General features: G+C 31.1%; 1 protein-coding gene across 4 annotated transcripts in view; it reads left to right on the plus strand.

The window, feature by feature from the left end:
- The window catches only part of ADAMTS6 (ADAM metallopeptidase with thrombospondin type 1 motif 6), a 302,396-nt gene that overhangs the window by 195,854 nt on the left and 93,768 nt on the right, over positions 1-12,774 (plus strand). For all 4 annotated transcript variants that reach the window (XR_011562416.1, XR_011562415.1, XR_011562417.1 and 1 more), the window contains exons 15-17: positions 5,348-5,481; positions 7,086-7,209; positions 7,714-7,794. Coding sequence is in view for 1 of the 4 variants with exons in the window: in XM_070774612.1 (XP_070630713.1) it covers positions 5,348-5,481; positions 7,086-7,209; positions 7,714-7,794 (339 nt within the window). In the remaining 3 variants the exon portion in view is untranslated. The remainder of the gene's footprint in view (positions 1-5,347; positions 5,482-7,085; positions 7,210-7,713; positions 7,795-12,774) is intronic.

Raw genomic sequence — 12,774 nt, forward strand, 5'->3', positions numbered from 1 at the left:
TTCCTCTCTAAATACTTCAGTATGCATAAGATTATCTGCAGTTCAATGTTTATTTTTCTTTTGAAGGAAGATTATGTACACTGTACACAGATCTTAACCTACCTAACTGTACTTTGCTTGAGTTTTGACAAACACATGCACCTATAAAACCTTACTGAGTTACAGAACATTACCAATGCCTCCAAAATTCTCATAGTCCTCATCCTTCTTATTCAGCAACTGGCTCCACCGTAAGAGGCAACCAGTTCTGATTTTTTTTTTCCTATCAGTTAGTTTTGTCTGTTACAGAACTTTGGGTAAATAAAATCATGCCATATTTACTCTCATGTAAGTCTTCTCTAAGCCTGATGTTTTTGAGATCCATCCATATCACTGCAAATGTAATTAGTTCATTCTTTTTTATTTCTGAGCAGTGTTCCATTGTGCTAACCAGTTTGTTTTTCCATTCTGCTATTGATGGAAACCTGTATTGTTTCTAGTTTTCAACTGTTATCAATAAGCTGCTATAAACATTCATGTATGTCTTTTTATGGGCATAGTTTTCATTTTCCTTAGGTAAATACTTAAGGGTGGGATTGCTAAGCCATAGGATAGCTGTGAGTTTAGTTTTAAAAGAAACTTCCAGATGTTTTTCCAAAGTATTGTACCAAGCACACTCCTGCCACCAATGTATGAGAGTTCTGTTTGCTCTTCATCCTTGCCAACATTTGGTGTTTGCAGTCTTCTTCTTGTGGGTCTATATTGTTGTCTCAGTTAAGTTTTAATTTGCGTTTTCTGATTATTGAATGTGTTGAACACATTTTCATGTGCTTATTGAGCATTTCTGTTTGTTCTCTTATAAAATGTTTGTTCGAATCCTTTGCTTATTTTTAAATTGGTTATTTATCTTTTATTTTCAAGCGGTTCATTTATAAATTTTATAAGTATTTTCTCATAGCTTATGAGAAGATATTTCTTTACTTTTACTTTACTTTTCACTATGTTTTAAATGATACTTTGGATGAATATAAGATTTTAAGTTTGATGACTTCTAATTTTTCAGCTTTTAAATATTTTATAGTCATTGTGTTCTCTGTCCTATCTTAGAAATCTTTGCCTCTCTTAACTCAGGAAGATATTTTCTTATGTTTTCTTTTAAAAGCCTTATGGTTTTGGTCTTTAGATCTACACTCTAAAAATAATTTGAAGGTATGATATGTATTTGTAGTATATATTTACAGACTCTATTTTGTTTCATTGATGTCTTTGTCAGCCCTATCCTGGTGCCATACTGACTGAATTACTTTAACTGTATAGTCTTGGACATAGGTAGTATAAGCTCCTCCTACTTGGATCTTTTTTTCAAGAGCTCTTTGGGTATTCTCTTTTGCATTTCCACATAAATTTTAGTGTCAGTTGTTAATTTTTACAGAAGAACATGTTGGACTTACGGTTGTTGTCCTGTTGAATCTATGCATCAATTGAGGAAGAACTACTATGCTGTCGAGTTTTCCAGCTTATGAACATGGTGTGTCTCTCCATGTTTTGCTTAACTTCTCCCAGCTGTGCTTTATATTTATAGTTTTAGGTTTAAGGTCATGCACATTGTCTGTTAAATCTTTTCCTGAGCAATTTATGGTTTTGACAATATTGTAAATAAAGATTTAAAAGTTTTCATTTTCAATAGTTTGCTCTAATATATACAAATGAGATTGATTATTATATATTAACTTACACATTCCGTGACCCTTAGTTGTTTTGTAGATTGTTAAGAATTTTCTTGGTAAATTAGTCATGCTGTCTGGAGATAGGTACTATTTTTTTTTCCAATCTTTTTACCTTTTTATTTCCTTCCCTTAATTAACTGACTTGGCCCTTCAGCAAAGTTTGTGCATGTGTCAATTATATGTGTTTTCTTCTTTATTCTGTTTATAGAGTGAGTTAGTTGATAGATTTTGTAATGCCAAACCAACATTTGCTTTTCACATTAAACCCCAGGTGTTGATGACCTTTTTATGTTATTGGGCTTGATAGCTTATATTTAATTAAGGATGTTTACATCTATCTTCATAAGGAATATTTATTTGTAAATTTTTTCTTCTAATGGTTTTGACAAGTTTTAGTTTCAGTTAATCTGGCTTCCAGAAATAGAATTCTTATTTACTTTGAAAGAGTTCATAGGGTTGACAATATTTCCTCCTTAGAACAGATTTTACTAATTAAACCATCTAGGCTCAGTATTTTCTTTGTGAAAAGAATTTTTTTTTATTATAAACTCAACTCCATTAATAGATACAGAGTTATTCACATTTTTTATTTTTATGTCAGATTTTGAGTTTGTCTTTAAGAAATTTATGTTACTTCCATGTTGTCCAATTTATTGGCAGAAAACTATCATAACATTCTCTTATTACCCTGTTTAATATCTGTAGAATCTGTAGTGATATATACTATTGTATTTCTGATATTGATAATATGTATCTTCTCTCTTTTTCTTGATCAGTCTTGCTTGAAGTTTATCAATTTTATTACTCTTTTCAAAGAAAAAAGCTTTTATCCTTTTTTCTAATTAGTTTTTTGCTCTTATTATTATTTTGGTTGAGGGGTTTATTTTGCTATCTTGCATTCCCCAAATTCTATATATTTTTATTTCCTTCAGTTAAAAATATTTTCTTATTTAAATTGTAATTTCTTCTTTGGCCCATGTATTATTTAAAGCTATTTTATTTTTATTTCTAAATAATTTAAAATTTTCTTGATTTTTTGGTTATTGATTTATAATTTATTTATATTATGATCAGTAATAGTCTACATGATTTAAATTTTTAAAATTAGTTAAATTTTTTTTTATGATACAGCTTCTTGTCCAGTTTGATGTATGTTCTATGTATACTTGAAAAGGATATATTTTCTCCAGTTGTTGGCTATTGTGTTCTATATGATCATCATGTCAAGTTGACATAATATTTTTCAGGTCTTTTATATAATCTTTATGATTTTCTTCTGCTCTGGTTTTTAAATTAGTTCCTGAGAGAAGTGTCTTAAAATCTTCAAGTATTTTATGGCTTTTCTTTTTATATGTGGTTGAAGTTTTTGCTTCATGTATTTTGAATTTCTTTTATTAGGTACCTATACATTTGGGATTGTTTTGTCTTACTGTAGAAGTAAGTCTCTGAAATAGTTCACAGATTTAATCACTAGCATCTTGATAATTGTGTGCTTAGTAACTTAACCCTAAATTCATAATGAGCTTTAAATGAAGGTAACTGATAATGTGACCTTCCCATTCAGTCATCTTAAATCCCTTCTTGAAATAGTAACATTACCTCTTCTAAAAACCTATTGTAGGGAGGAAGCTGAACATATCTTCAACAATAAAAGAAGAATAAATTTATTCGTATTATTATCATATAGCATAATGGGCTAAGGAATATACCATAGCATTTATATGTCCTGCCTATCAAATACTACCTTACATAATTAATACTAAAATTGTATAAATAAAAGATTCAGGTTCTCTTTTTAAAACCTGATGCATAAAAGCTGCATTAAATTCCAAAGCATTACAATAAGGAGATGGGGGAAGAACTATATTGGGTAGTAATGAAAAAAAAATTCCCAGTAAGATCTGTGGAAATTTAGAGCAATTTTATTCACAAGAATCTTATAAAAATAAATATAATACCTTGATTATCAGTTCAGGAAGAAAATATTTTATTTATTACTTGTTATTTCTGTGCTTAGTACAGCAAAATGTATCATTAACCTAAGCTGAATAATAACATTATAAGTTATAAAGAAGTTCTATAGCCTGTAGACACTGAAAATGGAAGGAAACATGGAATTCAGCCAGAAGTTGTAAACTGGCCATTCAGGAACCGTTTTTACTTATATACATATTTTAAACTCCACAGTATTTTTGAAAACTTTAAATAAGTTGCCAAGAAGAGTTTATAGTTTTAAAACTATAGGTTTTTATCTTCTCTTGAAAAAACTAGGTTTTTATCTTCTCTTGAAAAAACAGAATGTCTGGCAATATTGGGCCATCTTCTTACATGACAAACGTCAACTGTAACAGTGATCTCCTTTAATGGATTGTTCTCTCTCATTGTCTCCACCACTCAGTTGGCTTTTCTTTTACTTCACCCTGTAGAGACCTCGATTCTACCTTTACTAAGACCTAGGCATATCATCTTCCTGCCTAATTTTCTTGTTTAGAAGTAGTCTTTTTTTATTTCAAAGATAAATTTTAGAAGATCATTATAATAAGACCAAAGCAAGAGTTCAAACGAAAGCATTTTAAAATAATTATGTATGTATTAATAGCTTTTTTATGTGCAGTTTTGAATAAAAGTAAATTCACATTTATTGCTGCTTTTCCAGTGTACTGAGAAGTTATGATATGCACTCTGCTTATTTTTTAAATTGCTGCTATTTATATCTGTTTTTACCTCTTTCACATCAACCTTGAAAAATACATACAACCATTGAAATACAGATTTCAGTGACAAAATAAAAATGCTCGAGTTACTATATGCATTTATTCATAATATAAAATTAGATTTTTAATTAAAGTTTATTTTTAAGTTTTTATTCAGTTTATTTAAGCTAAAATACATATGATGCTATGCAATATTTCTTCAATTTATTGATCTCATAGAATTATTCAAATTTAATATATATTTATCTTTGATTTGTTAATCTCATAAGAATTTATCTCCATTCTAAAGCCATATTCATGGAATATATTTATTTATTTTTATGTTTTTATTTTTTACTTTTTGGCAGCACCAGGTGGCATGTGGGATCTTAGTCCCCCAACTTAACCCACGCCCCCTGCAGTGGAAGCGCGGAGTCTTAACCTCCAGCTGTGAGGAAAGTCCCTGATATGTTTAAAGCAGGTCTAAGTTTAACTTTACAACTACCATATCTCTGCTTGAAGTACCAGTTTTTGTATCATATTCAGTAACAAGTGATATCATTTGCATGAATTCGTATTTGTCTTATGAGATCATTCTCAAGGTCTTCTTAAACTTTTTTTTTAGTTTTTAAAAATTGCTTTTATTCCCTTCATTTCTTTTCAATATTCAGTTACCTCCACTATGATCCCTTTTGACCTAAAATACATTGAAAATATATATATGGGAAATACCTGAAGTTTTAAAACCGTAATATTACTCAGCAGATCCTCCGTCAAGTTGCACAAGCAATACAAATAAACATGAAATTTTACCAAAGAAGGCGATAGAACAGAGAGTGATGTCTATATCAATCATAAATTTGCCGTGGATAATATTGAATCACTGTTCCTTAGGAGAAACACTCCATTTACTTTTCTTCTACTCTCTCTCATTTATTACTCTTCCAGGTGGGGTAAAACCTTGTGCATTGAACTGCTTGGCTGAAGGTTACAATTTCTACACTGAACGTTCCCCTGCGGTGATTGATGGGACTCAGTGCAATGCGGATTCACTGGATATCTGTATCAATGGAGAATGCAAGGTTGCTCAGATTTTGAATCTCACTCCATTTTGCTGGGGTTTTTGAGGCTGTTGTCTCTTTTTCTCAGATAGTAGCTCCTAATTAATACTATGCTAATTTTTAATAAAGAGAGCTGCATTTTGGACTCATTTGATTTTCTGTAAGAAATGTACACAGTTAAAGGTAGAATTATCCATTCACAAGCACCTTGCAAATGTGATTTATTCTGATGTTTTAGTTATACTTATAGAAATTGCTAGAGCTATGAAAATATTTTAGAATTTAATTTTCATTATTCTTATGTTCTGTTTATAAACAAGATGATAACAAAAGAGAGGGAATGAGGATTCAATTCTTATTTGTATGGCTACTATGTGTTCTCAATGAAAGATTATTTGATGTATTTCATAGCAAAATATTTCCTCAAAATGTAAAATAGCTATGCTGTTCTCATTTTGTCTTCTTTTGAAGCGTTTATAGTGATTTTCATTATAGAATTAGTGTTACCTTTTTAAAGCGTTTACTTCAGAGAATTAGCCAGACCAGTCAGTTGGAAATTGCAGGAGCAAATCCATGGTGTTTTCCTAGAACTGTGTATGAATCTTATCGTAAGAAAAGCCACAAAAGCCACTGTTCTCTTAACTTTTTTCCTTGTCTGCTTTTGTTTTACCTTAAAGAGAAGCATAAACTGAATGCCAGAAACTGAGAAAGAAAAGATTTAAAAACAAACAAAGAAAAAACCACTGTCTACTTTAATCTTATAATTTCTTGCAAATTCTGTCCTTATTAACTTGCCTCCAAATGTATCTTATGTATCAGATGATTCAGTGTGTGTGTGTGTGTGTTTTCATGTATTTACTTGAAGAAAAACTTGTTTCTGGGATAGTATAAAAATGTTTTTCAGATAAAAAAGACCCAGGCACAGGTTATATTCAGAGACTACATGCCTAGTACTAATGGCTAAAAGACAAGTTACAAATAAAGTGCCAAAATATGCCAAAAATATAGATACAAACTGTATTTCTATGATTAAATGCAAAACAGAAAGGTAGACTTTCAGGTTCTAAAATTACATGTTTACATCTCCTTTTTCTTTATGATAATTTTATTCAGCTGATGGAAACAGGTATTCACTTTTAGGGATTTATCCAGGCATCAATTCCACAACTAGTCTTTGACACTAATACTAACAATTGGATATCCTAAAGGGTCAGTGGTTTAGAAAGAGCAAACCATAATGCTTAGCGAAGACTCTTGTTGTTATCATTCATGTTGTATAGGACCATATGCCATTTTTTTCTTAGTTAATTGAGGTTATAAATAAGAGCCCATTGCCAACAAATTATAATATTTTAAGAATTGAAGCATGGTATCTATAAATGAAGAAGAAATCTAGTCTAGAAATGTAGGTATACATTCCTGGGGAATCAGAATATTTTTCTTTCAAACTATATGTTGAGAAATGTTAGCTAGAATTACCAGAGAATAAAGGTAGAAGTGGTTCACATTTCCTGTTTAGATTTCCTTTACTGGAAAAGCAAGTAGATAAGTAAGTTGTATTCATTTGATTAGTGGGTCCAAGAGTTCCTCTTTTTGACACACTGAATATTCTTCTCTGTTTTCAGCATGTAGGTTGTGATAATATTTTGGGATCCGATGCTAGGGAAGATAGATGTCGAGTCTGTGGAGGGGATGGAAGCACATGTGATGCCATTGAAGGGTTCTTCAATGATTCGTTGCCCAGAGGAGGTGAGTGTGTAGAAAGAACTCTTCCTCACACCTCTGGTGTACTTGAAATAGACAAATTACTTGATTTCCCCCTTATTTTAAAAATTTCTTTATTTAAGTAGACAGTTATTTCTCCCCAAATTGCTTTCAATCTTTTAAATATTAAATGTGGCTTCAGATTAGTTATTTTAAGGAAATACTATTCCATTTCTACTTGGCTTCATTTAGTAATGTTTCTTTAAGATGGGAATTCCCGTAGAGCCTGTGTTGAAGGGAAAAAAAAAAAGCATGAACCAATATTATATGTTTTGAGGATTTAAAGATATTTTGAGATGACTTAGAGAAAAATAACACTCTAGATGTATTCATGAACACAAAGGGGAATTTACTCATTACTTATAATTTATAAAGTGTATAGAAAGAATGGAAGAATAAGGAAACTTAACTGCTGAATGGTTACTAAACACTCATTTTCTGATGAAAGCTCCAGATGCTGCTTAGTACTGGTAATCTTCTGTGTTCCAGGCTACATGGAAGTAGTGCAGATACCAAGAGGCTCTGTTCACATTGAAGTCAAAGAAGTTGCCATGTCAAAGAACTATATTGGTAAGTAGCACATTTTGCTAGATTTTAAATATTAATGAGGAAAAGCAGCACAGTATCAGGAAAGAAAAGACATACTGCTTTGAGGTAGAACACGTTGACGTTAAAAAAGAAGTTCCACATGAAATAACTAAACAAAAAATTAGCAGTTTACACCTTACTCTTTATGGGTGGTTTGATTTTTAAAAAATATTTTGCATAAAATAAAATGCATTCTTTGTAAGTGTATAGTTCAAAGAGTGTACAATTATATGTGTGTGTGTGTCTGTGTATCCGTATAAATACTACAACCAAAATATAGGACATTTATATGACTCCAGAACATTCTTTCCTTATCCTTTGCAGTCAAGTCTCCCCAGCCTTAGCCTCAGAAAACATTGATCTCTTTTCTGACATATTATTATTATTCTGACATTATTATATTACCTTTCTTTATTCTGGAATTTCATATTCACATAAATAGGATCATAACAATATATACTTTTACATCTGGCTTTTCTCATTCATAACAAATGATTTTGAGATTCATCTATATTGCTGAGTGTGTTTGAAGTTCATTCCTTTTTTATTGCCAAATAGTATTCCATTGTATGAATATACCCTCATTTATTTATCCACTCATTTGTTGATGGATATTTGGGTCTTTGCTGTCTTTGACTATTATGAATAAAACTTCTTTGCAACATTCACAGACAAGCTATGTATGGACACATATTTTCATTTCTCCTGGATAAAAAGCCTAAGAGTGAAATATCTGGTCATGTGATAAATATATGTTTAAACTTTTAAGAGGGCTTCCCTGGTGGCTTGGCAGTAAAGAATGTGCCTGCCTGTGGAGGAGACATGAGTTCAATCCCTGGATCTGGAATATCCCCTGGAAAAGGAAATGGCAATCCACTCTAGTATTTTTGCCTGGAAAATCCCATTCTCAGAGGAGCCTGGCATGCTATAATGAGGTCACAAAAGAGTTGGACATGACTTAGTGACTAAACAAAAACAAACAAGAAAACCTTATAAGAAATTGATTGAATTAACTGTTTTAAAAGTGATTGTATCGTTTATATTCCCACCAGGAATGTAAAAGAGTTCCAATTGTTCTACGTCCTTATTAATTCTTGGCATTGTCAGTCTTTTTAACTGTACCCATAGAGAGATTTTTTGTGTGTGAAGTACCTAAACAAATATTATGCCTATTTACTTTTTTTTAATTTATAAAGTTGTAAGTTATTTATAAATACTAGTTATAAATCCCTGCTCAAGTATATGTTTTATGAATATTTTCTTCTAGTCTGTAGCTTGTTCTTAATTGTATCTTTTAATTTTGATGATATATAATGTGTAAATTTTTTTATGGTTTGTGCCTTCACATCTTACCTTAAAATTTTTTCCTACCCTAAGGTTGCAAAGACTGTCTTCAGTGTGTCTTAAATAAATTATGAGTTTAGCTTTTACATTTAGATATTTGGTCCATTTTGAATCTTTATGTAAGGTATGAAATTAGGATTGAGGTTCAATTATTTTCACATACATATTCAATTGCTATAGCACATTTATTTAAGACAGTTGTTTCCACCTTCAACTACCTTGACATTTTTGTGAGAGGTCAATCTCACATAAATGTATGGGTCTGTTGATGTTCCCTCCCCTTAAACCAAAACCACGTTGTATGGATTAATAGAGATTTCCATTAAGTCTTGAAAATAAGCATTAGGTCTTCAAATTTGTTCTTTCTCAAAATTATTCTTGCTTCTCTAGGTCCCTTACATTTCTATATACTTTTTTGAATCAACTTGTTAATTTCTACAAAATGAGATTATTTGGAATCTATAGATCAATTTGGGGAGAATTGACATCTTAAAAATATTGTCTTCCACACATGTAGCCCGATATTCATTACAGCACCATTTACAATAGCCAGGACATGGAAGCAACCTAGATGTCCATCAACAGATGAATGGATAAAGTTGTGGTACATATACACAGTGGAATAGTATTCAGCCATAATAAGAAATGAATTTGAGTCAGTTCTAGTGAGGTGGATGAACCGAAAGCTTGTTATACAGAGTGAAGTAAGAAAGAGTAAAACAAATATCATATATTAATGCATGTATATAGAATCTTTAGAAAACTGGTACTAATGAACCTATTTGTAGGGCAACAATAGAAATGCAGACATAGAGAACAGACTTATGGACACAGTGGAGGAAGGAGAGGATGGGACAAATTGAGAGGGTAGCATTGAAACATACACCTTACCATATGTAAAATAGATAGCCAGTGGGAATTTGCTGTATGATGCAGGAAGCTCAACCCAGTGCTCCTTGTCAACCTAGAGGAGTGGTATGGGGTGGGAGGTAGGAGGGAAGTTCAAGGAGAGGACGTATGTGTACCTATGATTCATTCATGTTGATGGTGGAAGCCAACACAGCATTGTAAAGCAATTATCCTCCAATTATAAATAAACTGTGAAGCCTGGTGTTTTCTGTGTAGGAAGTTTTAATGAAAAATTCAGTTTTTGTAATAGCTATAAAGTTGTTGAATTTATTGGCATAATGCTTTGTATAATATTACCTAATTAGCCTCTTTGAATGCCTGTAGGATCCATAGTGATGGCTCTTCTCTCATTCTTCACACTGGTGATTGGTATCTTCTTCTTTTTAATCATTCTAGTATTATGTATTATTCCATAAATCATTTAGTATTCTGTAAATGTCAATTAGATTAAATTGATTAGTAGTTTTTATTAATTTTATTGTCTTTTCAAAGAACTGGCTTTTGATTTAAATGACTTTCCTATTATTTCTCCATTTTCCATCACATTGATTCCCATTCTTCTCTTTATTATTTCCTTTTTGTGACTCACTTTGTGTTTAATTTGTTATTTTTCTAGCTTATCAAGATAAAAACTTAGATTATTGATTTTTAAAGTCTGTTTTCTACTCTAAAATAAGTAGTTTGCACTGAAAATTTCCCTCTAAGCACTGCTTTAACTTCATCCCATATACTTTTGATATGTTGTTTTCTCATTAACACTCAGCTTAAAATATTTTCTTATTTACCATAAATCATGTCTTAAAAGGCATTATTCATTTTCTAAATATTTGGGGGGACTCCAGATGTCATTACTGATTTTTATTTTAATTCTATTATGGACAGATAAGATACTTTGTATGATTTTAGTTCTTTTGTTGAGGTTTGTTTTCTGCCCCAGAGCATAGTCTCTTTTAGGGAATAGTCCATGTGCACTTGAGAAGAATGTGTATTATAGTGGTATTGGGTTTAGTATTCCATAAAGGTCAATTAGATTAAATTGGTTGATAGTTTTGTTGAAGTCTTGTATATTTTTATTTATTTTCTGCCTGTTTGTTTTAGCAAATACTGAAAGATTCATGTTGAAATGTCCAACTAGAATTGTGGATTTGTTTATTTCTCCCATTAGTTTGTAAGGTTTTGCTGCATTTATTTTCAAACTTTGTTAGGTGTGTAGACATTCAAGATTGTTAGATTTTATTGATGTATTGAATATTTTATCATTATCCTATATTCTTCTTTATTTCTGATGGTATTCTTTGACCCACATCTATTTTGACTGGTACTAATCTCGCAACCCAGATTTCTTCTATTAGTGCTTGCATAGTAAATTCTTTTCTGTTCATTCACTTTTCATATGTAGGTGTTTATGAACTTTAAATATGTTTCTTCTAGGCAACATGTTGTTTGATTCTCATTTCTTATGGTGTCTAACAATCTTTGCTTTTCCAAATACAATCTCTAAATGTGGGGGCTTGACAAACTTTTTCTGTAATGGGCCACATGGAAACTATTTTCACCTTTACAGGACATGAAGACTTTATCTCAGTTAGCTATGTCTAAATCATTTGTATTTAGTACGATTATTAAAATCATTGGATTTAAGTCCGTCATTGTGCTGTTTTTCTATTCTGTCCATGTATTTTTCCCTTTATTCTCCTTTTATGTTTTCTGTTTTATCAAATGTTTTATGGTATTCCAAGTAATGGACTTCTCTGGTAGCTTAGACAGTAAAGAATCTGCCTGCAATGCAGGAGACCTAAGTTCAGTTCCTGGGTTGGGAGGATCTCCTGGAGAAGGGAATGGCTGCCCACTCCAGTTTTCTTGCCTGGAAAATCCCATTGACAGAAGAGTCTGGCAGGCTACAGTTCATGGGCTCACAAAGAGTCGGACACAGCTGAGCAACTAAGCACACACACACACAATGACTTATTAGCTATATTGCTTTGTTCTACTTAAATAGTAGTTGCTCTAGAATTTACAAAATGCATCTTTATCACAATATACCTTCAAATAATATTACAACATTTATGTATGATACAAGACTCTTACAACAGATTACTTCCATTGTATTCTTCCATCCTTTGTGTTTTTTAAAAGTACATTTTACTTCTTCATGTGTTATAAACACAATGCATTGTTATTATTTTTTTCTAAAGAGTCACTTACCCTTTAAAAAATTTTTAAAATAAGAATTATTTTCTGTTTACCTACAAATTTACTCTATCTGTCATACTTTCTTTCTTTGTGTTGACCTGAGCATCCATCTATTATATATATATATTTTTTTTTAAATAAGAATTATTTTCTGTTTACCTACAAATTTATTATATCTGTCATTCTTTCTTTGTGTTGACCTGAGCATTCATCTATTTTATATGTATATGTATATATATATATATATATATATATATATCTTCCAGGTTGTTTCATTAGATTTGTTTTCCCTTAAAGTTCTTGAGTATATTTATGATAGTTGTTTGAAAGTTATTTTCTACTAATTCTAGAATTTCTATCATTTCTGAGTCTCTTGCTTTTACTTGGCTTTCTTGGTTTAGACCATATTTTCATCCTCCTTGCCATTTGTAGTTTTTCATTAGATGTTGTACATTGTGAATATTTTCTTACTGAGAGTGTGGCTTTTTTTATTGTTGTTGTTTTTTTTCCCTTTGG

Source organism: Bos indicus, chromosome 20, assembly GCF_029378745.1.
Source record: "Bos indicus isolate NIAB-ARS_2022 breed Sahiwal x Tharparkar chromosome 20, NIAB-ARS_B.indTharparkar_mat_pri_1.0, whole genome shotgun sequence".
In the NCBI taxonomy this organism is placed as follows: Eukaryota; Metazoa; Chordata; class Mammalia; order Artiodactyla; family Bovidae; genus Bos; species Bos indicus.